The following is an 18,985-nucleotide window of genomic DNA, read 5'->3' on the forward strand; positions in this document are numbered from 1 at the left end:
AAAAAGAAAGAAAGAAAGAGAGAGAAAGAAAGAGAGAAAGGGAGAGGGAGGGAGGGAGGAAGGGAGGAAGGAAGGGAAAAAAGGGAGGGAGAACGGATCCCCAAATTTCACTGGTTTCACACAGCAAACATTTATTTTTCACTTCATGCAAAGTCTACTCTGAGTCGAAAGACTTTCCAGGATGGTGATCTCCATGGGTTCGCTCAGAAATCTTGTGACACCTGCATCTCCAAACATTCTTCCACAATCACTGTGGCTAAGGAAGAGAGTGGTGGAAGGTCTTGTGTAACAATCTAATGCTGAACCCTGGGGCCATACTTGTCACTTTCCTTCATGGCCCATTAGTTATATGGCCCCATCCAATTGCAAGGGGATGGAGGAGTGTGATCTTCCCATGCCCTAGGGATGGACCATAGAACCAAATATGGAGGATGCTGGAAAGTCTCTGTTGCCAGCTTGCAAGGGGGTGGGAGCGAGGCGAGCAGTGTTTATAGGCTGTTCTAGAGTGAGATGGGTGTTAGGGACTGAACCATAATTCCAGGTGGTTTGAACACTAAGGAGACAACAAATATAAACCTTTGAGATTCTTGAAAATGACACAGAAATCAAAGAGCAAGTCATTCTGGATTGACCATGTGTTGATTACCCAATCTTCGATTTGATCATTAGAGAAAAGAATGACAATTGCAATTACCTGTGGTTAGGATCTTACCTAAACACAGCACCACCCTCCACCTGAAAATTCCCTTCTGCCTAAACAATTTGCATCAGGAGATACAGATGTTTTGACATCAGGGTTCATTTGCACTTCACAACTGCCTATTTGAGAGCCCATAAAATATGCTTTTTGATCCTGCAGAGCAATCTCTGTTAAATTAAAACTCTATTAAATATCTAGCAATCATACCCAGTCCTGCACATGAGAAAGAAGTGAGTGGGCAACTTTTGGAAGATCTTTTTTTTCCTACAAAACTAAACCTAGGACACCATAAAAGGGTTTGTCATGTCCCCTCAATTTCCCAAATTGGGACTGGACTGTTCTCTAAAAGGTAGCATCTGCCACATTTTTTAAAACTTCTTTTAGCCCTCTCCCCTCCAGCGACCAGCTGCATTCGAATTCCTCAGGAGAATTTTAAAGCCTTGCACAAACAGGCGGAAAGAGGTAAATAAATAAGTATAAATAGAAGCAGCTCCAACTTGGAGACTCCACTTGAATAGCTGTAGAATGTGGCTCCGGAATCTGGATTTTTTTATAAAGTCTCTCAAGCAAACAGGACACAGCGCCAGGCTTCCCATCACAACAGCCTGTCAACAGGTAGAGGGACCCCTATGGACACTGTTTTTATTTCACTTGATGGTTACCTTATTGAACAAATAACGGGTCTCATTAGCTTGTGAGGGAAAACAAAGTGATGTTTATTGAACCTAAGAGAATGATAAATCCAGTTTGCAGTCACTTTATTATGTCTAAGATTAGTTATTTTGTGTCTTGGTGCTTTTCTGATAAGCTGATGAGGAGGTCTCCAAAGGAAGCATGGACACTTCTGAATGACACTTTGACTTATTGTAGAATGACTTTTAATGCACATGAGCCCATTTTTAATATAGTTTTCTCCCTTTATAAGCAGAAGTGTTTGCTAATGTTCGTTGCTTGCCCCTTACAGTAGCAAATATTGGATGATAGAAACCTTGCTTCCACTCTGCACCTCAGTTTATTCATCTGTGAAATGGAAATAACAATAGTATCTATTGCAAGAGGTTGTTAAAAAGGAAACAAGAAAGAACAGAGAGCCCAGCAACAGAGCCACACAAATATGCCCCGCTGAGTTTTGACAAGGATGCAAGAGGAATTGAATAGAGGAAAATAATCTTTTCAAGTTTGCTGGTGCTGAAGCAACTGGACATCCTTTGGGTGTGGGGTACAGGGGAGGCCCTCCCTTAGTTTTACATTGCATACAAAAATTAACTCAAAATGGACCTTGGCCTTAAATGGAAAATGGAAAGCTATAAAACTTTTAGAAGCAAACATAGGGGCACCTGCATGGCTCAGTCAGTTAGGCATCTGCCTTTGGCTCGGGTCATGATCCCACGGTGCTGGAATCGAGCCCCGCATCAGGCTCCCTGCTCAGTGGGGAGTCTGCTTGTCCCTCTCCCTCTGCCCACCCCCCATAATCATGTTCTCTGTCTCTCTTTCAAATAAATAAAATCTTTAGAAACAAACATAAGGAAAAAATCTTTAGGATCTGAGGCTAGGCAAGGAGTTCTTATACTTGACAGCAAAAGCACGATCCATAAAAGGAAAACTTGATAAATTGGACTTCATCAAACTTTTAGTTTGCTTTGCACAAAACCCTGTTAAGACAATGAAAGAACAAGTTATAGAGTGGGAGAAAATATTCCAATAAAGACTAGTATCGGGGCACCTGGCTAGCTCAGTTGGTAGAGCACATGACTCTTGATCTTGAGGTTGTTGGTTCAAGCCCCACATTGGGTACAGAAATTACTTTAAAAATAAGTAAATAAACTTCTTTAAACAACAAAAAAAGATTAGTATCTACAATATATAAAACTCAAAAAATCAAAACTCAACAGTAAAAAAAAAAATCCAATAGAAAATGAACAAAAGACATGAAGAGACTTTTCATCCAAAAGTATGTAGAAATGATAATAAGCACATTGAAATTACGTTCACCATCATTAGGGAAATGTAAAATAAAACTACAATGAAATATCAGTACACATCTACCAGAAAGACTAACATAAAATAGTGACAACACCAAATGCTGGTGAGGAAGTTGAAAAACTGGATCACTCCTACACTCCTCATGGGAATGTAAAACAGTCTGGCAATTGCTTCAGGAACTAAACATGCAACTATCATACAACCTGATAATTACTCCTGGGCATTCACCCCAGAGAAATGAAGACCTATGTTCACAAACAAACCATTACGGGAATGTTGTTGTTGTTTTAAAGATTCTACCTATCTATTTGACAGAAAGAGAGAGAGAGCACAAGCAGGGGGAGTGTCAGGCAGAGGCAGAGGGAGAAGCAGACTCCCTGCAGAGCAGGGCGAACCCGATGTGGGACTCAATCCCAGGACCCCAGGAACATGACCTGAGCCGAAGGCAGACGCTTAACCAACTGAGCCACCCAGGCACCCACAGGAATGTTTATAGAAGCTTTATTTGTAACAGCCCAAGCTGGAAACCACCCAGACATCCTTCCCCAGGTGAATGGTTAGACATACGGTGACACATCCGTAGTGTGGAATAGTATTCGGCACTAAAGAGGACTGAACTATTGACACATGCAACAATCTGGATGAATCTCCAGAAAATTATGCTGAGTCGGAAAAAACCCACAAAAGATTATGTGCTTCATAATTCCATTTATATTAACGACAAATTTATAGAAATGGAGAACAGACTCGTGGTTGCTAGAGGGAGGGCGATGTAAGTGTGTCTGTAAAAGGCCAACATGTGGGTCCCAGTGGTGATGGAAATACTGTGTATCTCAACTGTATAAATGTCGATATCCTGGTTCTGACACTGTTCTATAATTCTGCAAGATATTACCGCTGGGAGAAACTGAGTAAAGGATACACAGGCTCTCTCTTTTCCTGCAATTACATGGGAAGCTACAATTATCTCCAACTAAAAAGTTTACTTAAAATAATTAAATGAGTTGACATCCATGACAGACGCATAGTATGTTTTTAATAGATTTTAGCTATTCTTGATTGCACTTTCTGCAGTCACTTGATACAACTTCCATTTTGTCCCGCTGTCCCTCCTGAAATACCATGGGGCAACGGCACAGTGGTGACGCGGTACCAGCCAGAGTCACCCTCAACTTCCAATCATAACTCTGACCATTATGAATCAGCTATGTGACGTTAGGCAAGATAAAATCTTCCTCGAGCTTTATTTTCTTCATCGGGGAAATGAGGATATTAATCCCCCCTTCTATCCTCATTGCAGGGCTTTTAGGTTCGTTTGCTTGCTTGTTTAAGAATCAAACGGATGATGCGCAGGGAGGGGGGGATGCTGTGAAAACTGTTAAGTGCTACGAAAATGCTTTGCATTGAACATACATTTATTAAATACCTCTTACTCATCTACTACTGCTATTACTAATAAATATGACCATTTACTCGCTTGAAACCCTTGTTGGAATTTGGCATGCCAATTTCCTGAGTGTTGCTCATTTGCATTGGAAAAAAGGAAAGAGGTGGGAGGCCTTTTGAAGCCTTTTGAAAATTGAGCTGTGGGGGGAGTGAATTCTTATCACTGGGCCCAAGGTATAATTGATTTTCTACACAATGGCTCACAGGTGCTACATTTAACACCCTGAGTAGGAGGATGGAAATGTATCCCAAGGTGCAGCTTTAACTTAAAATACCTACATAGCCTCTTCACTCTGGGGAAAGCTGAGAAGCCTGGGGGGCTGGGGTACCCCACCTTTCCATCAGTTGTCTGAAGGTGCTGACAGAGGCACCTACTCCTTACTTACTTCTCATCCTACTCAGAGAATTGGGCCTCAGGTTTCTGATTTTCAGTGGCCAGATGCCAAAAGCCCCTCTTTTCAGGCCTGGATCACAAGGTTAGGGAAGAACACAGGGCAAGCCCACCATGAAATATATATTAATATTATAACAACCCTTTCGGAGTTCACTGTTGCTATGTCAACAAAGCAGCTGGGGAAATTGGGTCTTTGGGAAATTGGGAAATGAGGTCAGCTTTGGCAACCTGGCAAATGTTTCCTTCTCTCAGAACAATTGGGTCTGCGACACTAGCCACCTTTTCCTACCTACCCTTTCTCCTGCTTATTTATGGGAAAATGGAGAAGCAAAACGATAGTCATTAAGGTTTGGGGTGAGGGGGGCACCTGGGTGGCTCAGGCGGTTAAGCATCTGTCTGCGGCTCAGGTGGTGATCTCAGGGTCCTGGGATCGAGCCCCAAGCTGTGCTCCCTGCTCAGTGGGGAGTCTGCTTCTCCCTCTCCCTCGAGCCCCTCCTCAACCCCCACTTGTGCTCTCTTTCTCTCTCAAATAAATAAATAAATAAATAAAATCTTTAAAAAAAGGGGGGGGTTGGGGGTTAGGGAGCTTCTGCGTCATGGAAAAAGCAACAGAAATAAAATTATTTCCCTCTCCCCCTTCTCACTTGTCTCTGTCCGTTTCTCGGTCCCAAGCTGGACTCCACTGGACTGAACATGGATTCTGTACCCAGCTCAGCAACTTTGAGTGAATTACTGGCTTCATCTCAGTCTTAATTACCTCGTCTTATGAAATAAAGGTATATTCATAGGACCAGCTACATAATTTTAGGGGGCTAATACAAGATAAAAATGCAGGGCCCCTTATTCAAAAATTAAGAATTTCAAGATGGCGACAGCAGAACATTAAACCAAGCACAACGCCTTTCTAAGGACAGAGCCCTGTGCGAAGGTCCAGGTCTCAGACCCATGAAGCTAGTCCTGTATATCAGTTATGACCCTAGGCTTCCAAATGAGAGAAATCAAGTCACACTCCTACCTCAGAAAGATAACTTAGTGGATGGTTACTATGGTATTATGGAAGCCAAGGGAGAGCTGAACAAATGAGGGGCCATCACCGACCCTGGTGAAAAAGCAGAGCCCAGACCGTTCCTGAGTTTTCTGTCTTATGGCTTCAACCACCAGAGACACTCACTGACTTGCTCCCCCTAGTCTTCTAAATGTGACCTCTTGGGAAGGGCCTCCCCAGCCTAGATTAGGTCAGGTGCCCAATCCAAACGAGGCAACCCTGAATGGAAGCCCAGCTGAATTTCAGAATACTGGTAGAGGCCCAGCAGGTAATCCCACCGCTGTCCTATCTGCTGTAAGAACAGAGATAGCAGATTTCACCTCAGTGCTACTGCAGTTCTCTTGGTAGCAGGGGCCACCTAGAGAGAGGTGGAGACAAGATGCCTGGGGCCACACTGGACAATCATGAGGGCAGGCCGCCATGCTGTCTCCCACGAGAAGGGTTGGCCCAGGCGCTTGCATCAGCCATCTGTGGACTAGTCTGTGAGCTCGAAGTTTTCTTACGGCCCTAACATTCTAGAGTATTTCCTCTCTGCTCATGCTCATCCCCAAAATCAACTTTCAGGAAGCCTTCATGTGTAGGGATAATTTATTTCATTCAATAGATGTCGGTGAAATGTGATTAAATCTTTTAAAATTAAATGGATATATTTGGAATACACAAGAGAAATGCTCTAGCTTAAACAATTCTGAAGTGAATCCTTTGGTAAAGCAGACTCTTATTTAAATTGAATAACCACTTAGCTCCTTAGCAAATCTGAATATTTATGTAGAGTGCTTTGCTCAAGATAGAGAGACTGAGGATCCGACTTGGAAAGACAACCGCTGAGAAGGGGATGGGTCTGCAGAGGGCAGAAAAATGTACCAACCGGGCTCGCTCTATCCCACTCCCGCCTAAGTGACAGTGGAGAATTTTCCTTCACCTGGACATTCTTGGGTGGCTTGGCCCCTTCCAGGATGCCTGAGTGTTTATTCTAGTTTATTCTAGAGCAGTTGTTGTTGTTGTTGTTAAGTTTTTGGTGGTAGTGAGGAGGGGACAAATAAGAGTGACAGAGCTTTAGGCCACTGCTATCCAATGTGGTAGCCACTAGCCACATGTGGCTGAGGAGCCCTTGAGAGGTGGCCGGACTGCATTGCACTGAACTGGGATAGGCTGTATGTGTAAAATACACACTGGATTTTGAAGACCCTGTATGAAAAAAGAATGTAAAATACCTCAATATTATTCTGTAATGATTACTTTTTGAAACGATCATCTCTTCATACATTGGGGCAATTAAAATGTCTTATTAATTTCACCTGTTCCTTTTTACTTTTATCTATTTATTTATTTTGGTATTTTATTTTTAAGTAATCTCTGGACCCAACTTGGGGCTTGAACTTACAGCCCTGAGATCAAGAGTCATATGCTGTACCCACTGGGCCAGCCAAGTGCCCCTCTTTTTACCTTTTTTTTTCTTTTGTATCAAGTAGGCTCCCTGCCCAGCATGGCACCCAACTCATGACCCAACTCATGACCCTGAGATCAAGACCTGAGCTTCGATCAAGAGTCAGATGCTTAACCAACTGAGCCACCCAGGTGACCCTCCTCTTATTTTTTAGTGTGGCTGCTAAGAAATGTAAAGTTCTTCAAGTGGCTTGCATTCTATTTCTGTTGGACAGAGCTGCTCTAGACCCTGCCGTCCAGTGGCGGTCCTGGGTGCGGCCATGGTGCCTTGTTGGTTAAAGGTTTTCCAAAACAGAAGATGGGAGCAGGTCAGACTAAGGGAGACTAGTTAGAGGACAGAGGTAAAGCAGGTGAAGTGAAGATTTGTTCCATTTCAGGCTAGGCTAACAGCAGTGTCTAAAAGAAATTCGTAGAACTGTAGAAGTGGAAGCCACCGATTCCCACCTGTGCTGTTATACCCGAACAGTTTAATCTACCCTGTTGTGGAGGATTCGAGCTGGCGGCAAATCCTCGAGACTCCTCCCATCAGAAGGTGCGTCTGCGATTCGGCGGCGGCCACACTGAGCAGATCGGACTTCACTTGTACGCGCACCTCGCTCCGCTTTCTCTGCAACCATGTCTGACAAACCCGATATGGCTGAGATTGAGAGATTCGGTAAGTCGAAATTGAAGAAGACAGAAACGCAAGAGAAAAATCCACTGCCTTCAAAAGAAACGATTGAACAGGAGAAGCAAGCCGGCGAATCGTAATGAGGCGTGCGCCGCCAATACGCACTGTACATTCCACAAGCATTGCCTTCTTATTTTACTTCTTTTAGCTGTTTAACTCTGTAAGATGCAACGTGGTTGGATAAGTCTAAGTGACTGTGCTACCCCTTTTCACATCAAAGAATCGAGAACTACTGACAACGAAAGGCGCCTGCCTCTCCCATCTGCCTGTCTGGCTGGCAGGGAAGGAAAAGAACTTGCATGTTGGGGAAGGAAGAAGCTGGGTGGGACACAGTGAAATCCAGAGTAAAAACCAAGCTGGTCTGGGGTGTCCTGCAGGCTGTAAAATGCAGTTTAATCAGAGTGCCATTTTTTTTTTTGTTCAAATGATTTTAATTCTTGGAATGCACAATTTTTTAAATATGCAATACAAAGTTTTAAAACCTGGAAAAAAAAAAAAAGAAGGTGCGTCTGTGCCCCTGGCCCACCCAGCACCCCACTCCTCGAGTCTGGGCAGGCTCGGTGACTGCCCTCCCAGTTCTGGGCTCGGCCTTTAAGTTTCTAGCCTAGAGCCCTGAGCCAGCATGGAAGAAATCCCACCCCCTCTAGAGGGAACCTGCTGAGCCCAGCCTGCCCAATGTCTACACTGAGGTACCAGGACATACATCCAAGTGATGCCGTCTTGGATTCTTCGGACCAGACCAGCCACCAGCCCAGCTGACACCACCAAATATCCCGGCTGATACCACTGGAATAAACAAATCACCCAGCAGAACCCTGCCCAAATTCTTGATCCAATAATCTATAATAAAAATAAAATCGGTCGATGTTGTAAGCCACTAAGTTTTTAGTGGTTTATGATGCAGCTTTAGTTTAACAGGACAACCTACAAATCATCCACTGTTGGCTCGCGTTTGCAAAAAAAGACACCGGCACTCTGGTCAAATATTCATTCAGTCACTCACCATTCCTTTGAGAACATTAGGGTCTTGAAAAGGGAGTGGTAGAGAGGAAGGGATATTAAGGCCAGTTTGTACAGAGTCTTGAATTCCAGGCTAAGAAGTTAGATTTTATTCATGGGCAGTAGAGAGATACTAAGTGATCTGAACAGGGAGGAATGTGATCAGAGCTGTGCTTTGGAAACATTACTTAACAGCTTTGTGCAAAATGGCTTGGAGAAGGGAGAGATTAGGAGTGAGAAGGCCAATTCGATCATCCAAAAATCCAACATCTCAGATGAAAAGGAAATTGTCAGGATCCAAGGTAGGGACAGAAGAAAAGTTCCTTTGTCTCTCAACTGGGAGACACTGAGCCTGGGGGACACATGGGGATGCCTCGGGCTGTTTGTGTCACATGACAGGCAGGAACTCCTAGCATCTGGTGGGCAGGGTCAGAAATGTTAAACGACCTGCAATACGGAGGACAGCCCCACAGAATGAAGAACCGGCGTACCCGCTATGCCCTGTTGAATGATACTAGTAGATAGAAGGCTCTACGAGAGGCTGAGTCAACAGAACTCAGTCCGTGATGGAATGGAGGAGGAGCAGAGGGGGAGATGGGAGTCGATGGCCTTGCTGAGGTTTCTAGATTTGATGGCTGGAATCATAGAGATGGAAACTCAGGACGAGAAGCAGGCATGAGGGGAATGCTGCGGAGTTAGAGGTGCTCTTGAGGCCTCCGGCTGGGGGTGACTCACAAGCAGCTGAGTGGGTGTCAGGACACACGCAGAAGACAGGTCATGGGTTGAGGTTTAGTAAAGCCAGAAGCTGTACCACCTATGGCCTCCACCAGTCGGTAGGGTCTGCAGACCTGTGCTCTAGGTCTCCCTGCTCCAGCGGACCCTGCTCTGGCCTGGGTCCGGCCATCAGCACCTAGCAATCATTGAGGCCCAGAAGGTTGACTGTGAGGTGAGGTGGAGGCTGGTCCAGAGAGCAGCAAATCTCCGTCTGCAGCTGGCTCTGCTCCCCACCCACCAGGCAGACGCGGCCACTCCGCCGACCTGTGAACCTGCGTGTTTGAACCACCAGATGAGCCAGGAGGATGGTGCTAACCCTGTCTGACTGGGGACTGTGGCCCCACGGAAGGACCCTCGTTACAAGGGTCTTCCTTCTTGAGGGGAACGAGTTCTCATGGGACCACAGGAGAGCCTCTAAAATGACAAGCCAGTGCCCCCCCCCAAAGGAAGAAGAGTATTCCAGGTTCAGACGATGGGAAACATAAGCTTCCTTCTCGAGCTCCTCCTTGAGTCTATTCGAACTTAAAGCCTATCTTCCCAAGGGCTCATCTTGTGCCTACTCTTTTCTTAAGGACGGGTGAGGAGCAGCCCACCCCATTTCACCGGGGGCCCACATCAGATCTGAGCCTGCCCCCTGCTCTAGTCTGTTCCCTCCCTGTCCCTCCGGACCTGTGCCAAAAGGCTTGTTTCCTGTGTGAAAAAGAAAGCAGGACTTGGCGGTGGATGATCCATTGTCATTACTGAGGTGCATTACGTGGCAAGGAGATTTGGGGACCCAGAGCAGCAAAGCGACACCTTTGCTCCCCGGGGCAATATTTCAAAGTGACGTCACCCCAATACCCCATTCAAATCCATTCCTTTTAACCTCCACAATCATCTGAGATCCATATCAAGTTTGATTCCAGTAAGATGCCTCGATATTCTAAATTATTTGTCAGCCTGGCACGGCAAATAAACATTTGTGAAATTCATTTCAAAAGATGTTAACACTGGTGAAACCCACGTGCCCCCAGAGGGATTATACAAATTTCCATGTCAAATATTTGAGGCAAAGCACTTGTAGAGAAACAGTGGGTTTTTTTGTGTGTGTGTGTTTTGATGCCTTTCATTTCCATAAACTAGATTACTTTCTGAAATTACTTTCACACAGAGAACAGTTTCTATTGAATTCCAGTCAGTGAACTCCTCCGAGTGTGAGGTGAATAAAACATCTCGGGGCTGTGGGGCTTCCTTGATGCATATGCACCCGCGTTGTGTAAGGAAGGCAAACCAAGTTGAGATGTTATCTTTAGAGAGCTCATGTACCCAGATCTGCTGTCTTACGGTAATTGCTAAACAACCAATTCATTTAGAGCCTAACAAGGAAGCTCTAGGGCTTTCTCGTTGCGCCCCCCCCGGCCCCCCCATCTCTCCTACCTGGCTAACAATGACTCCAGCTCTGTTGTTAACTGGAGATTTGCTGGCAGGCAGTGCTCGCTAGTGCGAGGTTCTCCAACAGTCAAGTTTTATCTGCTTCTTGCAAACACTGATTCTGCCAAAAAAATTCTCACAAGAAAATTTGATCCGAGGCAACATTGTCCTATTGTCCTAGTTCTGTCAAGCCCACAAAATTAAAAATGGACTTAGTTTTCTTAAAGGGGAAAAAGAGAGAGAGAAAGTAGTTGAAGGCCCAAGGAGAAGAAAGCTGCCGAGTTAAATGTTACTTGCAACGAACAAGCATTTCCTGTAGGCTTGGGCTCGGAGCCTCAGTGTGGCCACAGAACGGGGATTCCTGGGGCGGGGGAGTCGTGGGTGGGAACAAAGGGGACAATCTCTCCTCAGATAAAGCCACTAGAAGGTCTTATCTTGCAGGGCTAGGAAGGAGAGTTCCCGGATCTGGGGGAAGACATTTCTTAGCCAATCTAACCTTGACCGAGTTTAAAATGACCAAGTGATTAGCACGTGAGCGTTCCTCCGCAGCCAGGGTGCGGCCCCGTAAACAGTAGCGGCCCAGGCGCTCCCACAGGACCGGGAGGGAGAACACGAGGGAAGGGCCTGGAGCTGCCAGGGCGGGTGTTTGTTTTTCTTTTATCCAGAGAAGCAGAGGTGACGACAAGAGTATCCAGCTTGACTCCTCCGAGTGGAGTGGGAGCCACTGGAGGGTGTAAACCGAGGGGCCAGATGATGCGATTTGCTTTTTGAGCTACATCACCCCGGCTGCCGAGTGTAGGGTAGACCAAAAGGAGAAAGGATTAGAAGCCGGTTGGAACAGCCGAAGTGAGATATGATGGTGGTTTAGAGCAGAGTGGTAGCGGAGGAAATGCTGAGGAAAGGTTGAATTCTGGATTTATCTTTCGGGATATGGGGATAAAGGAAGACTAAGGGATGACCCCGATTTGTTGTCCTGAGCAGCTGGGACAATGAAGTTGCCACTTACTTGCGTGAAGGAGGCTGTAAATGGAAACCAGGGCTTGCGTAATACAGTCTTCATTTTGAGATGTCTACTGGACTTCCCAGTGGAAAACTCACGTAGGCAGAGGGCATGGACTTGTCAATTCAAGAGTCACCTGTTTACAGATGTTTTTTAAAGCCTTGAAACTGGATGAGATCACCAAGGAGAAGAAGGTGGAGATAAAAAGAGGTCCTGGGGCGCGTCAACATTGGGCACATTTGCAGCTTATCAAACTGTAATTACAAATGCAAAATAAGCTAACTTTGTATAGAAAAAAATTAGCTATCTGATCCCTTCATGGGCCCTGGAGGATTGAAACACAGGATGTGTACATTATCAAGGAGACAAGGCAAGGTCACTAGGAAATGATGACATCCAAGGGGCTGGGAGGGACAGGGGGTGATGGCTATCACCTTCAGACCGGACTGGCCCAGGAAGCGGAGGGTATAACAAAGCTCACGGGTGCAGATGAGAAAGACCGGCTGTGCCGGGAGGTCATTACAAAGTTGACAGAGGACATACAGAGAGGAGGGGACCAAAGCCCAAGGAACAACCCCTTTTGCAAATTTTCCTTGGGCCCCCGCTCCTCCTCACTCGTCACTGCCCTCACCGATAGCCTTCCGGGCGGTGCAGGTGCCCACGCATGCGTGCATTCCCCTTTTCTCGTCCGGGGAAGAAATTGGAGATGCTGCACAATGCAGGGCCAGCCGGGACTCCCATTCCCCATCCCTTCACCTTTTACTTTTTTCTTCACCTCCCTGCCACCGCCCAGCATCTCACCAAGTCCGTTTACTGCCTTAACCACTGGCTTGGAAACCCCATGAGGACGGCGACTTATCCTTAGTGCCTGGAACTGGGCCTAGGCTACAGCAAGCGCTCAATAAATACGCATTCATGAAATGGGTGCTGTGCTGAAAGGCAGTGAAGGTTAGTGATGCCACCACCTACTAGTTTTTTTCATCAGCTGTCCCAGCCTCAATTTTTCGAACTACAAAATGGAAATCTTATCTACCTATAGGTTGTGAGAATTAAAATTAAATGAGATTAGTTTTGTAAAGCGCCTGGTCTATAGTGGAGACACAAGAAAAGTTTTCTCCCTACCTATCCTCCACTTTGGTCCCGAGAGAGTCAAGGTAGAGAGCTCCAACTCTGATGTCAGCGATCCAAACTAGCTTCCAGCATGGTGGGTTCTCTCTGGCGGCTCAGCTTCATATTGTGGAAAGTTCTAAGTGTCAAAGAATGAATTTTCATGACAAGAAATGCATTTTATAAGATGCTCTCATAATGTAAAATAACAAGACTACCAAGGAGTACATCAGAAAAGAACCATATAACATTTTCACAATGAGAACTTGACACACAGTAGATACTTGATAATATCTGATGAATGGACACAGTAAGATCAATTAAAATTTAACCTAACAGTAAAGGCTCCACTACAACTTGCCCTTGAATATCAATAAATTTCATTCTAATGAAAGTAGCCTACACTGCAATTTCAAGTGCTCTCATTTGTCAGTGGACTTTCCTTTGATCAAACACTAAAAATGCAAAGTTTACATTTCTGCATTGATAAAATATTTTTCTATTCGATTCCAAAGTTCTTTGATTTTCCCAGCAAAAATGTTAATTTCTTAGTAATTTGGCATGAGGTTTAAGCACTTCAAACATCCCTCATTCTCCCCAGTCCTTTTGTATGCTTTCTTCACTGTACAGAAGTTGTTTCTCTCTACTTGTAAGAGTCTCATGAGAGCCCAGGGAAGTTCTGGGCACAGAATAAATAAACGGAAATGATGCCAAGAGGAAGGCTATGTTTGCCATCAGTAAGAGAGTAACAGCATGCTTAGGATAGGCTATGGGCGAAGCTCCTAAAGGCTCAGTCCCAGAAGGAGAGTTTGAGGTCGTCTTGGAGAAGTTGTTCTTGGCGCTAGCACCCCCAGAAGATTGGGGTGGGGCGGAGCTCTACTTTGAGGTAACTTTTCCTGGGTCAAATGGACTCAATGACTGTGATTCAAAATCTATCAAAACGAAAAAATAAAAGCTTCTTCTTGGCTTGAGACGTCCATGCCAGATTTCTGCCTGCAGCAAATTTTCATGGGGAAATCAGGCGACAGTGAACATATGGGTGTGCTATTGAAGATGGCCACCTGTGGGAGGCCACTACCAAGGCAGCTTCTGCTGAGAGTCAGCAGGGGGGGGGGGTGCCCATCCAGAAACTAGTGCCCAGTCCGCCCATCGTCCCGCCAACCCCACCGCCTCCGCCTCTACCCCCATCCACTCGTACCCCTGCCCTCACTTCTTAGGCTTTGAGTCTGCTCTGCACCAGAACACGCTCTCCAGGAAAAACAGTAAAGTGTCCGCCTTTTGCCGAGAGGGTCTGCAGCTTCAGGCCTCGCCTCTGACTCTCAGGAGAACTTGGAACAACCTGGCAGCTGAAGTTTTCATGTAGAACAGGGCTGGAGAGGGTGGAGGTAGAGCAATGATACTGTTTTTTGAGGAGCAGCCAATTTTACAGGTGTTGGGCTTGCTTCACGCTTCTGCCTCAGTTAGGACCAGGAGCCAGGGCATCCTGGAGTCTTCTCAATGGGCAGGACACATCTGAATGTCTCCCCAAGGCCTCCCTTCTGGGAACTAGGGCTGGAGCACTTGGCCTGGCTCAGTCACTGACAGAGTTCTGGGGTGGCTGTGGTTTGAGGGCCACAGGGTGCTCATGGCTTTCTTATGCTCATTATCATTTAATCTGCACAGCCGGTCTCTGAGGCAAGAATTGACTCTCACGTGGATGAGGAAACCAAACTCATGGAGACTCTGGGGTACTGTCTGCACTCAAGTAGCTAATAAGGGGCGGAAAATCCTGGAATCAAAACGTAATGCCAAATTCAGGCTCTCAACGCATTTTTCTGCCCTATAAAGTAGATTTTTCCCTTCCCATCTAGCAGATGAGGAGACAATGGATCTAGCAGTGTTTACCAACAGAGAAAGACTTGCTAGGTCATCCAGTCACCCCTGCACCATCTCCCCAACCCCCACCTCGAGATGGATTAAACCCAGAGGAAAACACAACAACTTTGCTTTTTAAAGAAAGCAAACTTGATCTTTGCTGATTCGATGCCAGTTCTGATTTAAGTGGTGGTCCTTACCCAAATTAGCTCACATGGAGCCTTTGTGGCTTGTCCTTGCTCAATATTATATGTAGTTATGATTTATACTTAACTTTGGTGGAATCAGATAAGGACCTGAGAGGGACACAATTACAGACCTTAATGTCACCTGGCCTTTGCCATTCTTAAGGGAAAACAAGGCTATCTGAGCTTTTCTCCACAACCTCATGAGCAGCTGCTTGGCTAATCTTTATGGCCAGGGATGTGACTTTTATCAGGTTATTAGTTAACAGGATTGGTTTTCTCATTTCTAGTGTCACATGGATGACTCTATTTGCTTTGTATGGATCTGTGACCACCTATTGAGAGACAGACTACCTACAGACATCAAGTAAACTGTCCCTTTTCTGGTTATGCTAACATGGGCAGCTGGGGAAACCTTAGACCCCTCTGATTTCTGATTTTTGTGGTCACATAGAAGGCTTTTTCGACAGAACAGCAAAGGTACGTCCATCTCCTAGGTGAACAGAGCACCCCATAAGTCCAAATAAAATCAGTTCATAGCAACAGAACAGTTAGTACTTTACGGACTCAAAATATCTTGCTAAACACCTAGGAACTTAGCTGACGGAGGATAGCACAAAAGGCTCATCTCAAAGGGACCTCTCCAGGCGTGCCTGGCTGGCTCAGTCGGCTGAGCATGCGACTCTTGATCTTGGGGTTGTGAGTTCGAGCCCCACGTGGGGCATAGCGCTCACTCAAAAAATTTAAAAAATAAAAAAGCAAAGGGAGTTCTCCAGTCCATGGCTATTTACTTGCAGTTCCTTAAAGACGGATAAAGATAGCAACCTGAGGTCCAGCTCAGAGACCCGGCAAGGACAGAGACGGGTCCGGCCACTGCACGTGGAGCAGTCCTCAACTAACCATTCTCTCCCTAGGTGGGATTAGGTCTTTTAGCACCTGGGAGATAACAGTGGGGCGGCATCTCCCCCACCCCCCGGGGAACCAGGTCACCCACCCGACCCCACCTGTGTGAGTGGAGTTAATGCACGTCCCCAGGAACTTCACGGCTGGGCCTTCTCAGGGAGCGCGTGGCTGTCCTTGCCCTACGGTGTCACATTTGGAAGCTTTGTCTCTGTTTTTAAGGTCGTTAACGTGCTGTGAAAACCAGTACCTGGAGAAAGCGAACTTTCCTCGGGGATGCAAATAACCATGGATGTTCTGTGTTTTGTAAAGACGGCCGGACACTGCTGGTCGCCTGAATGGCTTTATTACATGTGTGAGCCCATCAGAAAGGCCACCGCGCTCCCAATCAACGGGAGCGATTTGTAACCACAAACTTTGTGACAGAAAGACAAATGAGGAAATCTCAGGACCAAATTAGGCCTAATTAGTATCCATATAGGAAACTCTCCAGCAACCTGGCAGTTTGCAGCCAGGGGGAGGACACGTGCGGCATTGTCTTAACAACAAGTTCATCAAACGTGTAATTAGCCACCGGCCACCAGCCACCTTTGCAAACTGGATCTCAGCTGCTGCCAATCACAGATTGGCCGGCGGGCGTCTCTTAACAGAAGGCTAGGTAGATGTACAAATACTGTGCTCACCAGTAGGGGCAAACAGCCAGGCCTGGCTGGCTTTCTTACGTGGTGGACTCACAGTATTTTCCCCCCCATGTTAATGAACTTGGATTTCAGGGGTCGGTTCCCCTCAAGTTACTTTCTGAAGAAGAAAGCCCAGGGCATCACTTTCTGTCAGAGTTGAGTGACTGCTATGGAGAGAGTTGGCCGACAGAGGATGACCTTGGTTCAGACAATTAGTTTCCATCGTAGAGAGGAATTCAAACACTCCCAAGAAAGAGAGATTCCGAAGCCCGGTACTCAGAGCCTCCCACATCCAGCATGGTAAGAAAGGCCTGGGGATCCCCACCTGCCCATTCCAGCATTGCAGAAAGAATTAACTGGAAAATATTGTCTCTGCAAATAAAAAATAATAGTACATCCAATTAAGCATGACCAATAAAGATTAAAGTGTGTGGCTTTTCTTTCTGGACATATCTGTCAATTCACTCTAGGACCAATATAGACTATTTCTCTCAGGAGGTGAGATTACAAAGGAAGAAAAATGTTCTCAGAGCTCAGTTGGTAATTAATCTTTGCATATGACTTCCTCATAGTTCCCATTAATTATCAATATTCAATCATGCATTAAAAATGGATTTTTCTTTGACAGAATTTAGCTGTTTATAAGACTCACTATATCAAACTAACTTCTAATATAATCGCAGAGGTTGGCCTTGCAAACCTTCATTACATTTTTACAAATCCTTTAGCAGAGGGTTCCATACAAACACATTAATAATAGCCAATTCAGCAAAATCAACATGCAAAAAACAATATCAAAAGCAAACATCAACCAACTGCGATGTGTGGCCTTTATTTGGATTCTGATTCACACAAACCGGATTTCTTTTTCTTTTAAATCATGACTTTTTGAGATGACTGGAAATTGAACATTGACTGGATATTGTTAAGAAACATTATTAATTTTTAGGCATGATAACTGTATTGTGGTTATGTTTAAATGTTTATGGATAATATGATGTCTGAGATTTGCTTCAAATTAATATGGGAAGGGGTGAGCATACGTAAGACAATAATGACCATTAATTGAAAAATGCACATGGAAGTTTTTATGTTTTCTCAGCCAGATATTACAGAAAAAAAAGCGAACTATGTGAAGTCAACACAAGGATTGTCTCTCTAAAGATTATCAAGTAGCCATCGCTTAATACAATTGAAAGCCTCTTCTAACGATGACAGCTCTAAACCAGAGGAATCAAACCAAAGACCTGCTGACTGAATCAGGCTTGCCATTGTGTTTTGTCAAGAATCTGAATTGTTTACTAACATAATAATTTCTTAACTAACATAAAATCAGGATCTTCTGCCAGATTCCTGGCTTCTTTTGAAAAGTCACAAGATTGGGGCACCTGGGGGCCTCAGTCAGTTAAGCGTCTGCCTTCGGCTCAGGTCATGATCCCAGGGTCTTGGGATCAAGGCCCATGTCAGGCTCCCTGCTCAGTGGGGAACCTGCTTCTCCCTCTCCCTTTGCCCCTCCCCTCCACTTGAGCTCTTTCTCTCTCTCAGATAAATAAATATAATCTTAAAAAAAAGAAAAGAAAAGTCACAAGATTTGGCAACCCCAGGCTCGTGTCCCTACTTTTCTTTTGGATAAGTCTGGCCAGGGGTTTATCAATCTTGTTAATTCTTTCAAAGAACCAGCTCCTAGTTTCGTTGATCTGTTCTACTGTTCTTTTGGTTTCTGTTTCATTGATTTCTAAGCTCTGATCTTTATTATTTCTCTTCTCCTGCTGGGTTTAGGCTTTATTTGCTGTTTTTTCTCTAGCTCCTTTAGGTGTAGGGTTAGGTTGTGTATTTGAGACCTTTCTTATGTCTTGAGAAAGGCTTGTATTGCTATATACTTTCCTCTCAGGACTGCCTTTGCTGCATCCCAAAGATTTTGAACAGTTATGTTTTCATTTTCATTGGTTTCCATGAATTTTTTTAATTCTTCTTTAATTTCCTGGTTGACCCATTCATTCTTCAGTAGGATGCTCTTTAGCCTCCATGTATTTGAGTTCTTTCCGACTTTCCTCATGTGATTGAGTTCTAGTTTCAAAGCACTGTGGTCTGAAAATATGCAGGGAATGATCCCAATCTTTTGGTACCGGTGGAGACCTGATTTGTGACCTAGGATGTGATCTATTCTGGAGAATGTTCCGTGGGCACTAGAGAAGAATGTGTATTCCGTTGCTTTGGGATGGAATGTTCTGAATGTCTGTGAAGTCCATTTGGTCCAGTGTTTCATTTAAAGTCTTTATTTCCTTGTTGATCTTTTGCTTAGATGATCTGTCCATTTCAGTGAGGGGGGTGTTGCTCGTGTCCCTACTTAGCAGCAGATGTTGGTAGCTGAGTGGAGGCTGCCCCTTATGGA

General features: G+C 45.1%; 1 protein-coding gene across 1 annotated transcript; it reads left to right on the forward strand.

The window, feature by feature from the left end:
* The first annotated feature begins 7,553 nt into the window (after window positions 1–7,553).
* LOC112822774 (thymosin beta-4-like) lies at window positions 7,554–8,158 on the forward strand. The gene has a single exon (XM_073894877.1). The coding sequence runs from the start codon at window positions 7,630–7,632 to the stop codon at window positions 7,762–7,764; it is 135 nt and encodes a 44-aa protein (XP_073750978.1). The 5' UTR covers window positions 7,554–7,629; the 3' UTR covers window positions 7,765–8,158.
* Window positions 8,159–18,985: the final 10,827 nt, after the last annotated feature.

This window comes from Callorhinus ursinus, unplaced genomic scaffold (genome assembly GCF_003265705.2).
Source record: "Callorhinus ursinus isolate GAN/ISIS: 27379988/994484 unplaced genomic scaffold, GSC_fseal_2.0 scaffold8, whole genome shotgun sequence".
Classification (NCBI taxonomy): Eukaryota; Metazoa; Chordata; class Mammalia; order Carnivora; family Otariidae; genus Callorhinus; species Callorhinus ursinus.

What these genes read in the sequence shown, in the direction of transcription:
- LOC112822774 (XM_073894877.1), top strand. Translation starts at nt 7,630, where the DNA reads ATGTCTGACAAACCCGATATGGCTGAGATTGAGAGATTCGGTAAGTCG.